Here is a 24,819-nt window from a genome sequence, read left to right as displayed (position 1 = left end):
TTTGGATGAACCGGTTTTAGGATTCGACATGGAAGGCGTCGACCAATGAGGAAGCAAGCCTTAAGTGAAGAAGGACTGAGTGTTCTGCTTGAAGGATCGGCAGCCAAATTGATTTTTATGGTTCCGACACAATGGTTTGAAGGAAGTTGCAATGTAAGTTTGGTGGATTTATGGTGTTCGAGATTGTTGAGATATTTTATGATGGAGAGGATTAAGGGATTGATTAGAAGCGGGTGCAGGGTGAGTTGCTGCCAGATTAATGCTTTCAGGTTTGTGTGTGTAGTCCTTGCGTCATAATCTTCTAGACAATATTTTTGTTGTAGTTGGTTGTCTCTTCTTAGACAACGAAACATAGTTAAGAGGAGCGTGTGTCGCTCAGGTTGAATATTAATTGAAGGGTTAGTTAGCTCATCGAACCAATTACCATCATTGGTAAGGGTATAAATATTGTTGATTATCAACCTACTACAAGGTGTGGTGGATGCATTTTCGCATGGGTTTGGTTCGGTGGTTGAGAACGTTTGAGAATTTTTGAGTTGTATCAGTTGGTGGCGCTATGAGTGCATAGATGTTTCATCAAGTGTGGATCAATGAATATTTTGGACCCATGCTTAGAGTATCAGAGCGACGTTGACCAGTTTTCTAGAAGGACTTTGGATCTACTCGGAATCAAATATCGGCGGATCTATTAGTAAGGTTGGAAAGGAGTCAACCTGATATTGGTTCTGATAGAGTTTATGTTAATTAAGAATCTCCTTCAAATCGAAAGTTTGGTTTAATGAGTTGAGCAATTGTAGGATATGTCCGATTAGTTAAGATTGATATATTACTTTGAGAAGGTTTTATGGTTTCAATGTTTATTGATATGGATTGTGCTCACACGCAGGAAATCTTAAGGTTTGGACGCTATGTATTGTGAGCATATAATATAACTATTGAAGACGTTAGGGATTAGCTGATTCCAAGTGGGGGAGAACTGCTTGGGAGTACTAGAAATATTTTCAAGTGCGGATTAACTTGGAGCTTGTATCTAAGGACAAGAGGATAATTGGTTTTTGGTTGTAGTATGAGAAAAGGTTCACATAAGGAATAATATTCATTAGTCGATTGAAACCATGAAATCAGAGATTAAGGATTTAGGTTATCTTGTTCAGGTACATGAAGCAGAGGGAGGGATGCGTTTTGGATCCACGGTTAGGTTCAAGATGTGTTACATCCCGATGATAAAGTACTTCTAACTTTGACCCTATAATTTTATTATATTGCAAATTGGACCCTAAGTAAAAGAAGGTGTGCAATGAAGACCCTAGTGGCAGTTTTGTAATATTGGGTTTGGGGGAGTACGCCATGCGTACGTGTGTACGCTGAGCATATTAGGGTGCACCCTAGTACACTGGGCGTATATTTACACAGGGTGTATGTGCCAGACATGCAAACCCTAATTTTTAGGTTTTTGCTCATATTTAAACCCTATTATAGCCTCATTTCTCCTCACCGCATCAACCTCCATCCCCTTGATACGTTTTTGCAACCCTAATCCATCTTGTGAAGTATTTGTAAGCTTCTAAGTGTGTGTTTTGTGATTTGAAGAAGATGGAAGGAAGGAGAGACCACCTTGGAGGAGTGAAACTCTTTAGATCAAAGATCACACTACCTTTTGGCACCATTTTGAGGTATCAAGTTCTGAACTTGGTGATGTTTCACTTAGATCTTGTGTTGGAATGATTTTTTAGTCCTTTTTGTCCCAAATGTGGAGATTCAAGAACATAACATGTTCTTAACCCATTAAGTTGTCCTTTCTGACCTTTAGATGGGTCTTGAGTCATAAAAATGGGTTCCAAATGGTTGGTTTTGCTCCCTGCACCATTTAGAAGGTCTTAAGGGATTAAGAAGTTGAGTTAAGCACTTAAAGGACATGCAAAGTCATAAAGTTGGAAACTTTATGACTCTTGAGGGTATTTTGGCCATGGATCTGAAAGTTGGACGTGAGAGCTTAAGCCATTAAGCTCTAAATGCGGATTTTGGGCATCTGGGAGTACGCCCTGCATACCTGGAATACGCCCTGCGTACGAGGTCAACTACCCCAATGGTGGTCAACATGCGAGTACGCCCAATGTACATAGGAAGTACGCCTTGCATACTTACTTTGAGTTGAATCGGATGGGTTGACTCAGTTGATTTGACTCGTTTGAGTTTGACTTTAACCAAGTCTGACTTAAAGGTATTTTGGATATTTTGGGATTTAGATGGAGATTGGTCATTTTGTTGGAATAGGTGACAGTTAGAGCTGAGATTCGGAGTCGAGACCTCATCAGCTTTTGTCCAGTCTGTGAGGTGAGTTTTCCCCTCACTGTACTTGCAGGTCGATGACACCAAGGTCGACCCTTTGGATTAGATATAATGTTATGTGATAGTATGTTATTGTGTTGTAGTGATCTGTTAGATCGGTATCCTGGTATACAGGATGATGTTATGCTTAATGATCTAGTATGTTATCGTGTTGTAGGGGTCTGTTAGATCGGTATCTGCTTGATTGCATGTTAACTGATTATATCTTTATCTATTATATGTGCACATATTTGGTTGGTGTTTGAGGCTTTACTGCTTTGTGTGTAAGCCTATAGGTCGGGGGCATTCCAACCCGATGGTTGATTGGGCCCCAGGGTATCCCATCCCGAGGATGACAGGACCCGTTATGTATTGCCATTCCAACTCGATGGTTGATTGGGCCTCGGGTATTCCAACCCAATGGTTGATTGGACCCGACATGTTGTTATCATATATGTTATATGTTTATTTGTTGGTACTTTAGGGGAACTCACTAAGTCTTGGCATACAATTTTGGGTTATGTTTCAGGTACTTTGGATGACCGCGGGAAGGCAAATGCGTGACCGTACGCATCCTCTTGTTTATGACTTATGATTTTGGGAGACTTTGATGTTTGAAAACGCTTTGAAAACTATGATTGTAAACAATTTATGAATTTGGGTTGATTTTAAAAGTTTAAATTTCTCGTGATTTTATGAGTGTTATAAGATGAGGGTTGTGTTAGGACCTCTCTTCCTGTTCTTGTCTGATGAAGGATCTGGGGTTCGAAGCATGACTCGAACACATGATAGGGTTCAGTAGGCAGGGGTTTCGACTCATATTAATCTTTGATTAGGTATTCTTGTAGGTGGTTGGCAAGACCATGGACTGGGCTCATGGCAGTTGTGAAAGTGATTGTAAGACTGTGAGGTAGCTGTAGCATTTACTAGGTTAGTAGATGGATGTGGAAGTGTTGCATATTGTAGCATGGTACGACTCATGGGGTTTTAGTAAGTGTTAAGTGGGGCGTTGATTGGATTCCTGCAAGTCGGTGGGATGATGGTTGTATATTTGTAGGCCCACCGGGCACTGATCGGGAATCGTCATGGTTGAGATTGGGTGATGGCAAGAACGGTGAGGAACCATGAGCTTCTCATTCCAATGGTTGGATGGTCTCACGACGTGTCGTGGACCCTCATGGATTTCACTTATGTGTCGGGCCGGTAGTTATGTTGTAGATCTTCATGGTGTAGTTCGTTTGGTCTTTGGCAAAATTAGGTATTTTGAGCAGTAAGGGAATATCTTTGATGGCTTAGTAGCCGACGAGTGTGTGTGTGTGTCTATATATATATATATATATATATATATATATATATATATATATATATATATATATATATATATAGTTTTGGTATTTAAATATGAGCCCTAGATATATTTGTTGCTTAGGCTATTACCCAATTGTCACCCACTATTGGGCCTGCGGTGATCCTTAAACCCCTTGATAATTTTAGTTGCATATCAAAATATTAATACCAAATCTAGTTCGCATGGATTAACAATAAATATCAATACTTATTGAGTGGAAAAAGAAACCCAAAATCAAAATAATGTCATGATAGAGGTTGTTTCATCAGTTAATGACATTAAATAGATCTATAATTCAAGGAAAATCTTCTGAATTCTACATCTAATACGATGTGTATTTAGCTTTGTATGGATATATGTTTTAGGAGCGTTACATAATAATTTATGTTTTAAATTTTGTTATATAACTCTCTAAAGCATAAATTATTTTTTAATGATATATATATATATATATATATATATATATATATATATATATATATATATATATATATATATATATATATATATATCACTGTCCTAATTCTTTTGCATATATGACATGGGTTGTTACATAAATGAGCGTGAATTAGGATTAGTGATTTCGTTCTTAAGTGAGTCCATTATGGGCCCAACAATTTTAAGTTAAATTCGTATTTTTGGTAAGGCTTGGGCTTGGTGACGGATGACTAAAGCATTTGTTGATAATTTAGAGGAGTTATGTCTAACAATTAATGATTAGAAGTTTAAAACACTTTATTTTTTGTTACATTATTTTATATTACTGGAGTTATTTTATTTTATTTTTTTAATATTACTGGAGTTATTTGATATTAGTAAATCGTATTCGTAATTTAGAACACATTTTCTAACGGATGTCTGATTGGAATGATTCTGCAAATTAATGTTGTTAAATCATTTATTGGGTAATTATTGTGGTTTTAAATGTATGTTACATACGAATATTTAGTTCTGTCCATTACATTCATACATTAGATAAAGTGCGAAAGAATAGTTCGCTTTAGAGAATTAAACTTGGATGATGTTCAACTTACTTCTTTCATAGGTTAAGCATAAAGCTAAGTTTTCTATAAAATGGTGTGAGTAAGCACATATATATTTTTTTTTAAATTAAACTAAAAGTTCAATTGTCATTGTACAATGAGTGAGATGGCAAACGGTCAACAAACTGTGTCGCTAAGCATTTTTGAATGGTAAAGCTAATTTTTTTAGAGACTACATCCGAAGATCTAGGGGATATAATATTACTATGCATGATTCGTTGTACTCTTTTAAGAAACTCTACCGCATCCGGTGCGAGGAAACCAAATGTATCAAATGCAAATGTTATGAACACTTGTTGATTTTCCATGCACGATCTCTCATGTTTGGTGACTTTGCTTGTGACTGCTTTTTAAAGCAGCATGTCCCGCTGTGAAACCCCCAGCCTTCAGACCCACAAGAGGGGATACCCCTGTAAGATCTACACATGCATGTTTCCCTCCGACTCATCCAAAAATCAAAATGTCAGTCGGTCTGAGGGTTGACTTTCCTTCTGTCGGGTCAGTCAAGAAATTAACATCACGAGTAACGTTAAGTCAATAAACTGGAAATTCCAGTTATAGGTACTCAATCTCCATACAAGTACTTCATGTTTCTTTTTTGCCACATTTCACCCATAACTATTTAACTTTTTTTTTTCTTTTCATTGCAATTACGGTATTTCTTGTACTTAATGTAATCGGATTGTTTTAACTTTTAAGGCTCATTAACATTGATTTAACGAGGTTCCTTCAGTTGACTATTTGTCTTATATCTTATCCATTAACAAAAGATGTTAATAGTCATCTTATGTTAGTAGCATCAAGTATTAACTCTAATAAAGTGAATTCATAATTAACGCATCTAAAATGTAAGTAATCATCGTATCAACAAAACTCCATGTCCAATAAATAAGACTACTTGCCAAAATATTTATTTATAAATTCCCAATATTTGATCATTCTCAACATTGCCTAAAAGTATAATAATGCTAACACCCCAAAAATATCAATTAATTTGGATGAAAGATGCTCAAATCTTACAACTTGTATTTTACTTGTATTTGTTAAGGTTCACTTGTTTTAATTTAATCCAATTATTCAAGAATTTATTAAAGAAAAACATTATATATATATATATATATATATATATATATATATATATATATATATATATATATATATATATATATAGGGTAAGTGAATATACCTAACAACCTTATATAAGTTTAGGTATCTAACCTAATCAAACTACGTCATTTTGCATTTAATGTTCATTGCAATCATCCAAGGTTCTTAAACTTCATCCCTAAACTTGATTTACTTAATTTTTTTTTGGAAATTCATCATTATATTTCTCCTACATCATTTCATTTGTAGCGATAGGATATGAAGCTCATCAGGTGGTATTCGATAGAAAGACATGATGTAAAAGAAAGATATTTGTGAAAGTCCATAAATTTTGGAAGCAATCAAGTTATGGGGTTGAAGTTTAAGAACCTTAGACAATTACAATGTAAATATCATATAAAACGATGTGGTATTATGGAGTTAGGTACCTAAGCTTATATAAGATTGTTAGGTATATTCACTTTTCCCATATATATATATATATATATATATATATATATATATATATATATATATATATATATATATATATATATATATATATATATATATATATATATATATATATATATTTGGAACCTGTTAGGCTGTTGCAGATTTTTTAAACATTTGATTGGGGTTCACGGCAAGCCTATTTGTAATTTCTAGGAATAATTAATAAAAAGATTAAAAAACTCCGTCAATGTTCCACGTAAACCAAGTCAACGCATCCACACTATATAACCCCCTAATCATGCCAACAATTAACTCCAACCCTTGATCTACATCTCCTTACAAACTCTCCTAAATCCTAACCCTTCATTTCCTCAATGTCATCTTCAACCGAATCCAAAATTGCCATGGCCAAAACAGTCGTTTCCACCATTGGTTCCGTCGCCGCGGCGACAATGGTGGCTCGCAGCATCGGCCGCGATTACTTGCCTTCTGAATTCCAAGACTACCTCTATTTCGGCTTCCGAAGTTTCATCAACAAGTTCTCCACACAGCTAACCATGGTTATCTACGAATTCGAGGGGCTTCAAGAAAACGAGATTTACATCGCCACAGAGCTTTACCTCGCCGCCCGGATTTCTCCCCAGATCCACCGTATGAAGATCACCAAACACACCAGCGAGAAAAACATCACCGTTGCCATGGAAACCAACGAAGAGGTTACCGATGTTTACAATGGAGTCAAGTTCAAGTGGTGTTTGCTGTCTAATAAGGCGCCGACGAGAGAATATTATCCTAACGATGGTATGATCGGAACTTCCCGATCCGATATCCGAATGCTAGAGCTCACATTTCATCGGAAACACAAGGATCTTGCGTTGAACGAATACCTTCCGTTTATACTTAATGATTCGAAAACGATGAAACAAGAAGTGAAAAGCGTGAAGCTATTCACTGTCGATCCGATGATGATGCATTCAAACTCTCCAACAATGTGGGCGCCGGTGAATCTAGACCACCCGTCGACATTCTCCACGCTGGCAATGGATACAGATGTTAAGGAGAAGGTGATGAAGGATTTAGACAGGTTTATACAGAGGAGAGAGTATTACCGGAAAGTCGGAAAGGCATGGAAGAGAGGCTACCTGCTGTATGGTCCCCCGGGGACGGGGAAATCAAGCTTGATCGCCGCCATGGCGAATTACTTGAATTTTGACATCTATGACTTGGAGTTGACTGATATAAGGTCAAACTCGGAGCTGCGGAAGTTGTTGGTGGGGACTGCTAACCGGTCGATACTGGTGGTGGAGGACATTGATTGCTCGGTGGAGTTCCATGATCGAGAGGGAGCAGAAGCAGCGAGATCTTTTGCTCTACAAAATCAAGGATGGGATTACCGGGAACCACCTAAGGTTGGTAATTTTAAATATTTGCTTATATTTATAAAATAATATAATGAATAAATTTATAAAAAATCAGTTAAATGACCCATTGACATTTTTACAATAAATAACATTTTATCATTTAATTAAAAACCCCAAACCACATGACCATTTATATAGTTTACTAATAACAATCTAATTATGTGTTTTTATTAGGTAACATTATCTGGATTTCTCAATTTCATTGATGGATTATGGTCGAGTTGTGGTGACGAAAGGATTATCATATTCACCACAAACCGAAAAGAGAAACTTGACCCTGCACTCCTCCGTCCCGGTCGTATGGATGTTCATATCAACATGTCATACTGCACTCCCTGTGGATTTCGGCTACTAGCTTCTAACTATCTTGGGATAACCAAACATAATCTTTTTGAAGAAATCGAAGATTTAATTTGCAAGGTTGATGTTACCCCTGCTGAAGTAGCGGAGCAACTTTTGAAGGACGGTGATCCTGACATTGCTCTTAGTGGCCTCATTGATTTTTTCGATGTGAAGTGTAAGGAGAATGAAGAGGCCAAAACAAAGGCAAATAAAGAAGAATTAGCTAAAGCAAATGCAAAGATGGAAGATGAAGTAGCTTTAAATAATAATGAAGAGAATACACAAATTGAAATGAATGAAATTCATTTAATATCAAGCAACGGATTTAGTGGTGGACCTTATCCGTCACTATGAATGTAAAATTATCAATGGATTATCGACACCAAGAGAGAACGAAAATCTCACACAGATTTGCGACAGGTTAACTACAAATTAGCAATGTGAAGGGCCTTGTTGCAGTTGATTTATGTTGTCGCTCAACATCTATCACTTATTGCATCTCTACTATTCTAAAATTTGTATTTTAAAAAAGTTGAGCTAAGGTTATCCGCACCATTGATTGGTCTTTCATTTGTGACATGTGAGCGTTTTGTAATTCTTTTCCACATTTATATAATACCAATATTATTTCAAAAGTGGTTATATTAACAAATCAACAACTATTTATTTAATAACATATATCTTAATTATTAAAAATTATTAAATAAGAAATTAAAATTTATAGTAGTTTAAATAGTTTAGACAACCCAAGGTATTATGGCCGGAACGAAATATGTATTTTTTTTATAATTCTAATAAATGAATCATTTTATTGTCACGTGGCAACAACTCTTAATTTCTAAAAGTTAAATTCCTATTATGCCCTCTTCTAAATATATCCACGTTAGGAATCAAAATTTGGAACCATTATGTTATCCCAAAAAAATAGCAAACTAATCATCTAAGGATTTGAATTCGAGGAACTTTATGCAATAAATCTGGAATCATAATCATATTGACAAATTAAAAACGATGGCTAACGTTCATTTTGTTTTGTATTCTACCTTACGGATTGTAATTGTATCAAATTGAGTATATTTGAAGATTTTTTGCTTAGTAATAGATCTGCTTCGCCGAATTGCACCGTTACCGTCCATATCTTTGTATTTTTGTAGGCAACCAACCACTGCACCTCCAAGCCGACCTCATCACAACCATTGGTTCTCTCTCTCTCTCTCTCTCTCTCTCTCTCTCTCTCTCTCTCTCTCTCTCTCTCTCTCTCTCTCTCTCTCTCTCTCTCTCTCTCTCTCTCTCTCTCTCTCTCTCTCTCTCTCTCTCTCTCTCTCTCTCTCTCTCTCGTGTTATTTTTAGAATCATCACCACATCCGGCGACAAGGTAAGATTTGGGTTTTGGTTTTGATTTCTCAATCATATTATTTTAATTCAAAGGTTCGATTGTGATGTTTTCTCATTTCACATGTATAAATGTCATGTATTTTGATATCACAAGTTCTGATTTTCAACATGAATGTCGATCATTTCATTAACTTATCAAAAGCTTACACTAATATTTAGCAATTGAGTAGTTAACTGGTGGTTAAATCATGTACAATGATACGTATTTGGATTTCGATCATCGGTGATTATGATGAAGTGAAGATTCTTGAGGTCCAAATCCTAAGATAACAACACAAAGTGAGTTGTACATCGGGATTACTCGCAGGAGAACGGTTCGATGATAAAGTCAGAAAGTGAGATAGCAAGTTATAATCTTGTGAGTATAGGACATAAGTATTGGTAGTGTACCTTTGCCGACTTATCGTGGTTCTATTTATAGTTCGGATTACCTCGGGAACCGACAACACGAAATGTAATGTACGGACGAGGGTCTAATCCTCATAAATGCTCTCCTTACCGAACGTACAAGAATTGTACTAAGGAGAGGTCATTGGTCATGTCAGTTTATTATTAGCGAATCGTTGGTAAAGTAAAGTACAGTACGACCTAAACTTTGTCAGAGTTATCACTTGTGCATTTGGTGCTTGTACCCAACGCTTGCTCCTTCGCTTGTATTTACTCTCCCGACCTTTCATCCTTCACCCGGTTTTTCTTTCCCGACCTTGCTTCCTTTTTTTAACTCGGCCCATGGCCTCGGTGTATGTGGTCCGAGTAACCATGTGTCGGTATCCTGGTTCCAATTGGGAGGTACATTCCTCGGTAATAAGGTATATACCTCGTTAAGTCCCCCTCGTTAGGATTGTTGAGTGACAATTCAAACTAGTTGTTGCACTGTCGAGACTCCCTCGAGAAACAGATAAGAGTAATTTAAGTCCTAGGCATTTGATTAGACAAATACATGTTGTGTTTTCCATCATTCCCATGTAACACCGCAACCATCACTTCGAACCGCCAACATTTTCCTATAAAGTCAGGATTCAAGGAAACCGCTTCTTCTTCATTCGTCGATACTTCTTTGTTTTTTCCTTATTCTTAGATTTTCTTCCTCAGTAATCTTCGATCCCTAAATTCTCCATTATGGATAAAGATGGCTTTCGTATCCATACCACTTTTTCAATTCTTACTCATAACCAACTGAATAAACTAGTGAAAAGTTTCCGCATAGATCCTCAATTATGTCCCCAACTTCCATCTCCAAATCAAACCATCACCAATCCTTCACTAGGTTGTGTTGGTGTGCACTTGATCTTCTTCAAATCAGGTTTACGCCTTCCCTCTATTCCTTTCTTGGGAACCATCCTTGATTATTACAAGGCTCACATTACTCAAGTAACTATGAACGACTTTCAGAAGATCATGTGTTTTGTGCTGCTATGCAAAGCCCTAGACATTACTCTTTTACTATCTCTTTTCCGTTGTCTGTATGTGCCTATGGTTACCAAGGACTGGGTCTTTTTTCCATGCGTCGTGGGGGAATCAACATACGTTACGGCCTTCCCACATCCATCAAGAAGTTGAAAGAAGAGTTTTTCTTCATTGATGCTTCGCTGTCGCCACACGAATACAATTTGGTAATATGGTGAAACGTGATCCCGACCCTGCTCCTGAACTAACTATCGCATAGCACGATGTGATTAAGAGACCCATCGCTAGTTACCTTGTTTGTTCTGACCCTGATGAGTCAAACTTAAGTTTGGCTGATTTAGATAGCACTTGCGGGGCTCCTGCTGCAGTTTCAGTCCCCAATTTGACAGGCAGTGACCTTTCCTTGCTAGAACGACTTCACCGGAAGCGTCGGTTTAAAGTCGTAAAGGTGGGAAGTTCGTCCACTCCCAAATCCGAACCATCGTCCGATGTAGATGTCGGGGGACAAGCCTAGATTCTTTCATTCTCGACATCCCGGTAAAGTCCATTGGTCCTACCATTTATCATCTGAAAGTACTCACAAGAAGCCCCCACAGGTTCCTCCAAACTCGTCATCAAAAAGGGATTCCAGTGCCGCTCCTATTGAGGTTCACAAGCGTAGAGTTCGAGCTTCATATTCTTCAGCTACTAGTGGTATTCCTCCTCTATGTTCTCTTAAGAAAATGTATACTTCTTGTTCTTCCTCTAATTGAGGCCCAGGGGTTTCCGACGCCACGTTTAACCTTCCACCCATCACTCCTGCTTCGTCTAGTGAGGATCTTCACGAATTCTTGGTAACTTCTGATCCTTCCCTAGTTTCTATTGTAGATTGAATTTCATCCTCCCCTAAGTTTCATCCAGCATCTTCCGAAGCTGCGGTCTATCCGACCCCGATTCAATCGGATTCCTCGGTTATTACTACTAAACCAACCCCTAGTGGTTCAGCCGCCAAGGTTCATCCTTGCAAGGGGTGAGCTTGCAAAGCTTCTTTTTCATCAGATGTTGTTTAACACTTTTGCTCCCCCGACTTCTATACCGAATCTGCTCACGTTGTTTCTACCGACACTCTATTCATTACTCCAGTTGTTCCTATATCCACTAAGGCTCCATCAGATCTTGCTAATGTTATTAACTTAGAGTCCCTGATTCCTGACGTGGATGCGAAGAATTTGGATTCCACCACACCTCTCCCTGGTTCATCCTCTTCCGATCTTTTGTCTCCACCAAAAATGGGTAACTACTTCTTCTATGTCTCATTTCTTCTCTTTTAAAAAAAATTGAAATGATATTGAATTGCTAACATGTGGTTCCATGTATTTTGTTCCAACATCCCTACTCATTTTAGTTTTAGTGGCCTCTTCACTACTACCCTTCCTTCATCCCTTTACCTGAAGGGTTTTGAGTATTCTAACACTCCTAATGTGTACATGCAACCCTAGAAACCTTGGATCTATGTTTTACTAAGATACATGCAAATTTGATTTTCCAAGGTTCTTAACCTAACTAGCATGGCATGGGGAACTTTGAAACATAAAAGCTAGTAGGAGAACATACCTTTCTTGTAGCTTGGATTCCTTGAGAACCTTGTGAGCCTAGCACCTCAAATGTGATGCCTCAAATGTTTCAAACAACACTACAACTCTTGGAATCACTTTGAGAGAAGTACACTATCACTCAAAATCGGCTAGCCCTCTTGTTCTACACATAGTGCCGATTTTGGTAGCCCATGGGGTCCTTTTATAGTTGTCTCACAAGTAGGGTTACAACATGTAAACCCTAATTGGCATGACTTTTCATATTCCATGATCCATGGGTTCATAACCTCCATGGACTATCCATGGAGCACCTTATGGGTTTTTGCCCAATTCAATAAACCATGGATCATTAGCCCGCTATAAAAGAATGGATTTACACAATCAACCCCATATATTTAATTAGTCTCCTTTGGATCACCAAATTAATTCTAAATTTATTCTTGATCAAAACTAATTAAATAATATTATTGATATGTTAGAACTTATAATATATTAATAAACCATAAGTGTCCTTTCTCTCATTTAGTCTATCCAAGTGTTGCAATGCCATGCAACCCAAATGGACCATGCTAACCGGGTCAAGTACATTCCAGAAATAGTTATGAACTTAGACACCTAATCCAACCAACACCAAGTTTTCCCAACTTCCTTCCTTGGGGAACAGGAACAATGAATAGGGTATGGATAACGATCGTACCCATATCGTGGAGGGTTTGCATTGGATGAATGAGGTTTCGTTTCGGAGCAAAGCTAGTGTTGTTGCCTCTGCTATGCAGAAAATTAAGTTTAAGAGGGCTTCCGAGCTTTTAGAAGAGCTTCGGCACTCATTCTTTAGAAGAGCTAGTATGAAAATTCCCTCCTCCTCCTTCCTCTCTCCATAATCTCCTTGTTGCTAGCTTGGGTGTGAACCATTGGAGGCATGGCGCTTGTGGTGCTTGCTTCCAAAGCTTCAACAACACAATGATCATTGTTATTTGCAATAATAACAATAATGTATGTAATCCCTAACTCTTCTATATGATTTTCGAAAATAAACTAGGGTTCCTTGGGTTCTTAATTTGATGTTCATAGTTATATGTTAAATAGAAAAACACAGATCTTGTTTTAGGATGCATGCACACTTAAGAGTTTAAGTTCGTTTTTTGTTATGCCTAAAACCCATCAGTGGTATCAGAGACTTAAGTTTGGTTTTCAATTTAATTGTTATAATTGTTAAATTTGATCGAAATTAGGGTTTATGGCAATTAAACCCTATGAGGCCAAAAAAATTCGAAATTAAGGTTTCTTACCCCCTAAGTTTCGAAATTAGGGCAAGGTTTTGAAGCCCTTACCCTCCTCCCCAAGATTTCTAAATCAAGGTAAGGATTTGAAATCCTTACCTTCCTCCCCAGTCCATTTTCGAAATTAGTATATGGATAGGAATTTTAATTTTCTTTATTATCTTATTACTTGCTTTAATAAAGGGATAATTTAAAATTGGATAAATCCTATATTAATTTTCGAAAATTTAGAGGTATAAGGATTAGGATTAAATTAATTGATTAATTTAATTGGATACTCCCTGTTTGATTTAATATAAAATTAAATATTAATAGATACTTATTAAATCATTTGGTTTATTTTTAAATTTAAATTAATTGTTTAATTTTTGAAATTTAAATATAAACCTAGTATTTTGAAAAGTTTTAAGATACACCTCATACTATATGTAAAATTAAAAGTTTAATAATTACTATATGTATAAGACTAAGTTAGTCGAACAGCTAGTATGTCTCATTCACGAAGCTAGTCTATAAGTGAGTATAAGGAAAATGCCTATAAAATGGTAGTTGAATGGGTGTCCACTCTCACCCACCGCTTCCTTGAATAGTTTCAATGAATCTTAAAAGATCTAGGAATTTCACTTAACTTAATTTCCTTCAAATTTCGTTGTCTGTTGGTGGAATTGGTAAACCGTCATTTACCTACCTTAATAGAATTTACAATTAGATTACAACATCCCTTTTCTAAGTTGTAAATTTTTAGTTGGATCCTAGCCTTAATATTTCATTTTGGGTTGTTGTATTAAGGATTGTTCTTATCTCACTAAAACTACCTTTTTTTTTATAAATGTCTACTTCAAATGATGCTTCTGGTTTCTCCTCATCCTCCCAAAACTTTTCGTTGTTGAACATCTGCTCGAAGGTGACATTGGATGACACCCACTACAACGATTATATGCACTACATTAAGATGGCCCTTCGTTTCGAGGACACCGAGTATGCCCTTGAGAAAGAACTAAATGATATTGACGAAGAGAAGGTCACTCTTGAAGAACTAGCCGCCTACAAGAAGCACTACAATTGTATGACAAAAGTTGTTTGCATCATGGTAGCCACCATGACTCTTGAGTTTCAAAGATTATATGAGGATTACTGGCCGTATGAGATGAACAAGGACCTTATGGAAAATTACCATAAGCGAGCTCGTCAAGAAAAATACGATGTGGTAAAGTCTTTCCTAGCAAGCAAGATGAAAGAGGGAGAGTCTGTTAGTAGCCACGTGCAAATGATGCAACGATACGTGGCCTTGTTAGGCTTAATGTGCATGTTATTGAGGAGTTGGCTATTGACATAGTCTTTAACTCAGGGGCAGATCCAATGCAGAGCTCGGGGTAGACCGGGATACCCCTCAAATTTTTTGTGGTAGTGTCATTTTTTTAGGAAAAATCCGTTTTATGTACACATCCCTACAAAACTAACCAAGAAGGTTCGACCGGCCATAAAAAGTTTAACTCGCCTCTACTAGTAAGGTTTTTTTTAAATAAAATTTAGCTTATATTTTTTAAAAATCTTTTTGATTCTAATATGGAAAATTTTTTGTAGGTAACAGGAGCTGTAATGGTATATTATCTTATTTATTGACTTATTACTTTCATTTCATTTAGATGTCAATTTATGCAAATATAAAAAAATTCAAATGGATGGAATTTGGATTGAATGCAAGAAATAGTTGGGTCTTTTTTCTTGAAAGAGCAGTGTACTTTGAAAAACCTATCCATAATAGTTGGTCTCTTTTCTTCAAGCTTTCAGTTTAGGTATTTCTTCTTGCGGGGTCAGAATGAAGCTAATAGTTTCAAATAGTTGACTTTTTAAGATTGTTGGTCATTCGGTATTGTTACATTCAACCATGTTTGATTTTTTCTACGTTTTCTAATGATTCCTTATTTAATCATTATATTTAAATAGTGAATATGTGTTTTTTGTTTATCTGTGTAGCTTTAAGAACCCAACATTTCTTTTAAAAAGAGAATAGATCTCAGCTTACTTCTACTTTATTTCACTTTTAAGCATCATACTTTTATACTCAACCAACTTAGGGCCGGTCCAAACCGATTTGAGGCCCTGGGCAAAAACAAAAAATAGGGCCCTTTAAAATTAAAAAAATCTTTTTTAACGACAAAAGATATTATATATTGAACGGAAAACAATGCTCTCGGTAATATACAAAAATGAGAATGTTTTCCGAGTCGTGAAGGAAAAATGTTAAAAAAACATCTACCTCTCCATATATCGATAAACTTGAGGCTCTAAAACCAAGAATAGTCTCAAGTGCTCCACTGCAGACCCAAATCCAAAACATAGTCACAATGAACAATTTAATCTTGCAAAGAGACATAAACTCTAGCCTATTTGAAAGAACATATAATGGCTTTATGAAGAGTACCATCTTGTGAATATTAGCTTTATATATAAGCAAATAATAACATCAAACTGTCCTTTATCTCAAAAAAAAAACATTCCACTTTGACATTTTTCAGCCATCCAAATAAGTTTAGACCTAAATAACCAAACCTATAAGCCCTTCTAGATCCTCATCGACTGTATCTGTACAAAGGTGTTCCCTCTTACATGAATAATTTTTCAAGAATTTCCATATTTGCATCCATATGTTAAGAAAAAAAAGTTGTAGAAAAATTAATTATCAAGTTTATCATGATTAACTATATCTAGAAATCAAACAACTATTGAACCAATTATATGAAACATCTACAATGTTCATCTAACAACAACTAAATGAAAATCAAACTAATTTACAAGGTTAGAGGCTTCCATCGATTTAGTGTTATAACCAAACACATTAATCAACAAACATACATTAGAGAAAGAGTAGTTGAACATTAATCAAAAAAATACAGGGAGTATTTTTAGATATAAGAATATTGTAACATCCAGAGTTTCGAGTATGATTTAATTTTAATTATTTATTCAAAAAAGAGGAGGGACTCGACGAGTTGGTGCCACAACTCGTCGAGTAGGCGAGGAAGTTTCCGCGAATCTCCGCGACCAGACTCGACGAGTCGGGCATAAGACTCGTTGAGTCTGCGCTGGCAATTGAAACCCTAATTCCCGGGTTTTTGAACCTATTTAAGGGCACTCATAGCCTCCCATTGTGGCTACCATTCCCCTTGAGAGAAACCCTTAGTGAGCTAAATCGTTGTGAGGAGGAGAGGCCATATTTGATCTTTCTATCATTGGTTTAGCAAGAAGATGGTGATCAAGATCAAGAGGAGGCTGAAGGAGGTGATATTTGGAGGAATTATGAGTTCAGGAGTGCTTATTTGAGTTATAATCTCGATCCATCTTATGTTTTGGTGATTGTTTATAGAGTTAGGGTTTTCTAGACCCTTTGGTAGATGGTTTTGTTGAGTATATGGTTCCTTTTCGTATTATGGTCTTGGATCTGAATCCATAGAGGTCCAGAGACCTTACTCCTTTGAGCTTTATGAGGATTGTTGGTGAATATGAACTTAGGATGCCATATTAGAGGTCATTTCTTCAAATAGAACCTTGGAGCCTTTGCATGGGCATCAAGCTTCGAACTTTACGTGATTATTGGGACTAGAAAGGATAGATCTATTGAGTAGAGCATCAGATCTGACCTAAGGAAGCCATTTGAAGTTGAGCATGGGCTGGACTCGCCGAGTCCATGAACAGACTCGACGAGTCGAGTCGAGTTGTCCCGAGACTGTGAATCTAGAGAGTGACCCGCCGAGTTAAGTGAGTGACTCGGTGAGTCAAAAGAGAATCAGAGGAGTAGAGTTCACGACTGGACTCGCCGAGTCGTTGAGACAACTCGACGAGTCTGGTCAAGGTTGACCGTTGACTTCGTTGACTTTTAGGGTTTTGGTCAATAATTGTACTTTTGGATCAGGAAGGGGTAAAATGGTCTTTTACCCTTCTGTGGGATTGTAGAAAGGGGTGTAGTCTAGCCTTGAGAGCCGTTAATGATTGAAATAATTACTTTATGTGATTAGGCGGGGCTAGGTCATTGTTTCGAGGTTCAGAGATACCGAGTTGTGATTTTCTGAGACATTCCCGAGGTGAGTCTTCTCACTATACATTACCTAGTGTGGTAACCATAAGCAGACCGGAGGGTCTTATATGTTATGTGCTATTTGTGTATATGTGTTTGTGATATATGTATGCTATGTGATATAGACTGGACTGGAGGGTCCAATGATATAGACCGGGCCGGAGGGTCCAATGAGACAGACCGGGTCGGAGGGCCCAACGATGCGGAACTGGAGGGTTCCGCTGAGACACATCGACCAGAGGGTCATATTGTAGCCTTGAGTGGCGTATGTGCTGTATGTGGTATTTTGGGGAACTCACTAAGCACTTATGCTTACCGTGTTGTGTGAAATGTGTTTCAGGTAACAACGAGGATCGTGTGAAGGCGCCAGCTTGATTGTACACATTGTGGGAGTATTTTGATGAGATTCTGGGGAAAAGTTTTTGGATACTTATATTTTTGAGATGGATGTTTATTATTTGAGATACATTTTGATTTTTATAATGAATTATTATGTTTTTGAAAAGTGAAAATTGGTTGAATTTTTAGGGTGTTACAAATATAGATAAAATAACCAACCTTAATGAAGAAGTGCTTGGAGATTTGGAGATTAAATCAGTAAACGAAATAAGAGAAAGCGTCGTTGAAGAAGCGTAAACCTTAACGAAGAAGCATTTGGAGATATAGAGATCTAATCAGTAAAAGAAATGAGAGAAAGAGTATTTGCAAGAAGAGTATAAGTGCAAGTGACAAACCAACATTGGAGTTTAAAAAAAATGCCCTAATCAGATGATGGATCGATGAAAAGCCCTTAAGTTAGAATCAGAGATGAAAAAACCCAAGTTGCTTCTCGAGAAGTTGAACATATTAAAAAAGATGGTTAACAGATTGGAACTCGCGTGTTCCACTTCAAAACTACAAAGCGCCTTAACCATCTAAGATACAACTATCTTTGGTTGTTTGCTGCAAATTCTATTTTATATCTCGAAATCTATATATATACACACTCATTTCGGGGGCCTCGAGATTTGGCGAGGCCCGGGACGGTCGCCCAGCTTGCCCTCCCTCTAGGGCCGGCCCTGAACCAACTATAGCATCCTACTTCTATAACGAAGGTTTGATAAATGATGACACCATAATGTTGTCTGTCGGTTTTCTTTGACATTAGTGGCGAATCCAACCCCGCGAAGCAGAGTTTCTTATCTAGTTGTATATATAATTCTATGAGTTACAAAACATCGTGACAACTTGTGATGCATATATTTAAATCCTTATCATATTAGTATAATTGAAAATTTGTTCACAAATGTGGCTGTAGTTTAGTGGTAAGAATTCCACGTTGTGGCCGTGGAGACCTGGGCTCGAATCCCAGCAGCCACACATTTGAATTTTTTTTTTATCATAACGTCATGCTTTAATTGTAGGATCCTTAAAAGTTTTCAAACACAATCACATGTTTGATATTCGTGCTAATTTTCAATACATATGAAATGGGACTTGTTGATTTTTAAATGGGATTTGTTGGTTTTAAAAAGCATTCTGTTAATTTCATGATTGATTTTCCTGCTAGTTTTAAAAAAGATATGTCAAACTACATGTTCAAACTATGATTAGTTTGGACAGTTTGTGGAATGTTTTTACAATTAAAATCAGTAAATGCGTGAATTCAATTGGGGTTTTAGTAAATTTGAAATGATTTTGCCAATTCTATGTTTGTATTCAGTGTTTTGAATTTGAAACCTCTAAGAAACTAAAATTTTCGTTCTATATAACGATTTAAAACAATTAACAAAAACATAAAAGTTTAATAACCACTCTGTTTAACCACATATATTTCATTTAACTAACTAGTACAATGTATTTAATTTTTATAATATACGATTAAGAAACTTGCAACTATGTGGCTGTAGTTTAGTGGTAAGAATTCCACGTTGTGGCCGTGGAGACCTGGGCTCGAATCCCAGCAGCCACAAATTATAATTTATTTTTAATTTTGAAAACCCGATCATAAGTTTGGAACATTTATCGTGAAGAGGCTTTTGTTCTATGCTCAGTTTGATTTGACAAAGTTCTAAAATTTATCGTCGGGTGCTTTATATATGAAATGTAATTAACAATGGCCAACTATTTTTAAATACTTTTGTAAAGGGGATAATTTGATTGTGACAACAACCAAACTTTCACCTTTTCCATTTTAGGTAACCAAATACTTTTTCAGTATTGAACTTGAAGGGTATCCAATATGATTATATATGCATATAGTTATAGAGGTATCAACGTTCATTATAAAATTAGTATTGCTAAGTTTCAATGTTCACTTAAGGCTTACAAAGATGCCAACAAATACGTCAATATCGAACCCATTGACCATAGTCAACTAAGTCAAGGGGTTCGGGCATAGTGTACGAGTCTTATATATGTTCAAGGCCATAATAATTAGAATATTATATATTCCAACTGACACTGAATCGGGTTCACCTTCTTCCTTTTTGACCATGTCATGTCGCACTATATAGTTGTTCAAAATATGTGGTCAGTGGTATTTATAAGTCAACAGACCAATTGTCATATAGAATCAATTTATCGTTTCATTTTCTTGATGTTATTTGAGAAAGTAACACTTAAATTTCAATGTGTATATAAAAAGGTAGCTATAAAAAGAGTACATTTATGGGCCAAATCTGGAGCCGATATAGTATGACTCATGTTTAGAGTTTACATAGTAAGAAGAGTGGAACCAAAATAATCCATAATTAAAGGGATTCATAATCAAACCGAGTGTGTTTATTTTCATGTTGTCAGTGGAGTGAAATAATAATAATAATTATTTTTTTACGAAGTTGTAATTAGTTATATATAGAAGTAGATGAACTACGATTGCGCATGTTAACTCTTCCCTAACTTCTTCACTGTCTATTGTATAGAAGCCGACACTGCTAATTGCTAAACCCACTAAGCATTTAAGAATAAAAGTGTGATTGGATCCGTTTTTATTTTCTAATCAAATGAGCCATGCACATGCATGAAAGGTCATCTAAACGAATAACGGTTGTGCCTTTGCCAAATATGGAAAAGTCGATAGCAAAATTAGAACAAAGTCGTAAAAGTTGCTTTATTGAAGTATCTTTTTTAGCATGTCAAACCATACTTGTATTTAATATTCGCATTCAGCACACAGAAAGAGAATGTATTCTTCTTGCATGACTAAGCTCATGAGACATTTGTGCATGGGCTCATGCTAATCCTACCCAAGGAGAGAGAAAAATAAAATTGGAATGACCTTTTCATGGGGTGGCTATAGTCTATAAATAGGCTAAGGAATTGCAATCTCAATCGGAAAATGAAGAGGGACCTTACATGAAGGGAACAATGTGTTTGGTAGCCAAGGATGACTTGCCTGTTGCTTTCTCTCAAAGGATTTATTTATATCAAGACCTTTGTTAGACTGGTTATCAGGCAGTCTTCTTGGCTAACTTGACAATTTCTTCCCTAATTTCATGTTAGATCTCCTTTTCTAATCTCGTTTCTTGATGGCCGTATGAGTTCTATGTAATAAATACATAAGAGGGGGAATCTAAATATTGTGTGTATTTTCATATTTTCTAGTTTCATGATTTACGTGTACTTTTCTATATGTATCAAACTCACAGGGGTTATGGTAACATGCCAAGACATTCTAACATCTTTGTGATAAAGACAAAGTTTTGGGAGGGAGATCCTGAAAGTAGTTATTATAGTTGTTAGTTTGGAAAATAAAGAAATTTACCTATATGTGATAGTTTATACAATTGAATCCATTTGCCTTCTCACTAATGTGACACAAGATATATACATGTGATTAGAGCATTGTAAAAGGAAATTTACTTATTTGACTAACAATACCTAAGTCCTAATCTATAGTCCAAAAATAATAATAGTTGTGTTCTTGCAGTGTTGTTAGTTGGAGCTAAGAGAGCAAAGTCCTAATCTATAGTCCAAAAATAATAATAGTTGTGTTCTTGCAGTGTTGTTAGTTGGAGCTAAGAGAACAGTAGAGTTAGCTGGATTACTTACAACTTCCTTGGATATCCTCAAACGACATTGACTCCTCCTCTTGAAGATCCAAACATTGCCTTGATAGGCCCATTTGAATTTGAAACTAAGAAGAAACCGATGTCCACAAGAAATTGAAGAAGTCATATGGTGTTAGTGGTGGAGCAGAGCGTTCAACATACTTGTTCTTTTTCTATAACGTTAAATACAAATAGAAAAAAAGGAGTTGAAGTGACTTGATTGAATCCTTGGGCTAATGGGAGTGGTGTCGATGTCCTCCATTCCATCTAAGCTTCACATATATAGGATGACCAATGCCATGCCATTTTTTTGTTATTCTAAAGGGAGTGGTGTTGATGGCGGCAAGGAAGAAGAGAGAGAAGAGATAGAGGGGAAAAAGGAAGAAAAAAGGAAAATGAGAGAGAGAGAGAGAGAGAGAGAGAGAGAGAGGACATGAATATGTCGATGGGAGACGCCTTTTGTCAATGTGGTTAAGACGTGGAGTTGTATGAGACGACATTATTTTTTGAATCGTATTTCGATGACATCATTTCCTTCCATACGGCTTAGTCTTATTGTAAACTAAAGCAGTCACATTACAGACACTATAATCATTTTCTAAAGAGTGAAAGAGTAAGACAATGTGAGACCCACAATGATTAATAGATAAATATGAAGATACAGGTTTCTTGATTAGAAAGAATAAGGAGAAGGTGATGTAATGGGCAGGTGTCGGGAACGTGGAGGGAAAAGAGAGGGTGACTCAACGGTCAATTAATCTCTTAGAGAAGCAAATCAAGAGTCGAAGAACGAAGGGAAGATGACCACTTAGAGCATCGTGTGCAACTCCAAACACTTTCTAAAGCAATGTCATTTTCTTATACATAGACGACAAAATTGCAAAAATGGTCCCTGTGGTTGGCAAAATTATGTAGTTTTGGTCCAAAACGAAATGTTGATGCACCACTGATCCAATTTTAGATACATTGTGTGGTTTTGGTCCATATAGTTGTACTTTCTTGTGTTTTTGGTCCACATCCAACCTAAAATGACTAATATGCCCCTTAAATAATTATATTTTAATTTATTGTTTTTTTATTCTTATAATAAAATAAAAAACAAAAACAAAATAAACCCACTACTCTCTCTCTCTCTCTCTCAACACCATCATCGGACCACCCATTCCAATTAAGTCACACCCCACCACACCCTAAAATAAGACCACCATCACCACCACTCCGACGGTGACTCTGTTACCCTAGCTCCGGTGGCAGCTTCCATTGCGAGATCCACAACAAGATACATGATACGACAGCGAGACATCTAGATGTCATTAACAAACTTAGGCTCAAACAACTGGAATCACAAAATCAAGTGAAAGATTCAACTGAAGAACCCTAAATTCGCCGTCATCGACCACCCGGAACAACTGGACTATCACCACCATCGATCGTCGTCACGTTCCCCACGGTTGCTCGATTTCTACACCATTGTTTGATTTTAGCTCGAATTAGGAGGGAAATTTCAATCTCAGATCCTTGAAATTGACTTAAATTGACTTCGTATTCTCTTATCCTCATCTTGTCTCAGATCCTTGAAATTGACTTAAATTGACTTCGTACTCTCTTATCCTCATCTTGTTTGAAAGAAGTAGAAGTTGATCTGGGAGAAGGAGGTCGGGGAAGTAGAACCCTGGCCCTCAACTCTCTTTTGCTCTGATTGCGTCGCCACCATCAACCTCACTTGTTCCCTTCAAGCTACCTTTTGCAACATCGGCCATTCGGTAACAAAATCGACATCAATCCACATTTCAACGCATAGAACAATTTTGTGGTTTAAGACCGCATCTGGAGAAAGATGGATCCGTGGTTCAACATCCACCATTTTCTTTAAATCCGTCGATTTTTCGACGTTTTGGTTTGATTTTTCAGGTGAATGGTGGTGGCGAATGGTTATCAGGTTAGGGAAGGCGAGGTGATGGTGGGGGAGATGGAGGTGGTTGGGCATTCGGCAACAAGCGGTGGTGACGAATGGAGATAATGACAGGAGGAGTGAGAAAGAATGATTGTGTGTGTTCTTAAGGATGGTAGCAGGTGGATGGTGGTGATAAACGGCAATGATGAAAGGAGGATAGTGGTAGTGAACGAAAATGGTAGTAGGCGGATCTTGGTGGTAAATGATAATGATGGGATATGTTGGATGTTCTTGAGAGGGTAGCATCTGGAGGGTGTTCTTAAGAGAGAGAGAGAGAGAGAGAGAGAGAGAGAGAGAGAGAGAGAGAGAGAGAGAGACTTTTAATAATTAAAAACAATAATATAAATATAAAAAATAAAAAATACACATATGAAGGGCATAATAGTCATTTTAAGTGTACAGGGACCAAAAACACCAAAAAAAAAATCCAATTTTGGACCAATCGTACAGCAACATTTCGTTTTGGATCAAAACTGCAGAAATTTGACAACCACAAGGACCATTTTTGCAATTTTGTCTACATAGACTAGGTATATGTTTAAAGTTTCTCTAAAACACATCCCACACGTTGGGAGTTTGGGTCTCTACTTCATGAACCAGGTCGTCAAAACTTTGATCTTTCTACAACTTCTTTATTTTTACCGGATGTAAAATTGAATTTTGATAAAAATGGATTGTTAAAAAACATGTAAAAAAGATTTTTTTTTTTTTTTCGAAAAATGAAAAACAAAGTGAACATTTGAAGTTATAAAAGTTATTGTGAAAAAACTTATAAAACGAAAAATAAATGTTAAAATAAAATTTAAAAATAATATGAAAAAATAGTAAAAATATTTTAAAAATAGAAGTTAAAAAAATTATGAAAAAAACATATAAAAGTAAATTAGTATAATTTCAAAGACCTAGTTGCTAATTATAGCCAAAACATTTTCGGCCACTATGGATGGGATAATCTGAAAGACATGGGCTTGGGTAGTAAATGGGTTTGAATTATAGAACAAGAAAGAGACCAAAAAATTGGGTTGGTGAAAAGATTAAAGAGCCTTTGAGCTTTGAAGATATGAGAAGCAAGAGATCCA

General features: G+C 36.5%; 1 protein-coding gene and 2 non-coding genes across 3 annotated transcripts; all 3 read left to right on the top strand.

The window, feature by feature from the left end:
- Positions 1 to 6,568: 6,568 nt before the first annotated feature.
- LOC145087338 (AAA-ATPase At3g50940-like) lies at positions 6,569 to 8,659 on the top strand. The gene is made up of 2 exons (XM_079025281.1): positions 6,569 to 7,670; positions 7,857 to 8,659. Exons 1-2 carry the CDS (start codon positions 6,636 to 6,638, stop codon positions 8,376 to 8,378), a joined length of 1,557 nt encoding a protein of 518 aa, XP_078881407.1. The 5' UTR covers positions 6,569 to 6,635; the 3' UTR covers positions 8,379 to 8,659.
- Positions 8,660 to 19,042: 10,383 nt separating this feature from the next.
- On the top strand, positions 19,043 to 19,114 carry TRNAH-GUG (transfer RNA histidin (anticodon GUG)). Its single transcript has one exon. It is a non-coding gene; the product is annotated as a tRNA-His (tRNA).
- A 520-nt stretch (positions 19,115 to 19,634) lies between these two features.
- TRNAH-GUG (transfer RNA histidin (anticodon GUG)) lies at positions 19,635 to 19,706 on the top strand. The gene has a single exon. It is a non-coding gene; the product is annotated as a tRNA-His (tRNA).
- Positions 19,707 to 24,819: the final 5,113 nt, after the last annotated feature.

This window comes from Lactuca serriola, chromosome 2 (genome assembly GCF_051521515.1).
Source record: "Lactuca serriola cultivar US96UC23 chromosome 2, Lser_US96UC23_V15, whole genome shotgun sequence".
Classification (NCBI taxonomy): Eukaryota; Viridiplantae; Streptophyta; class Magnoliopsida; order Asterales; family Asteraceae; genus Lactuca; species Lactuca serriola.
The sequence above is the reverse complement of the archived record's forward strand: the minus strand, read 5'-3'. Positions and strand labels throughout refer to the sequence as shown.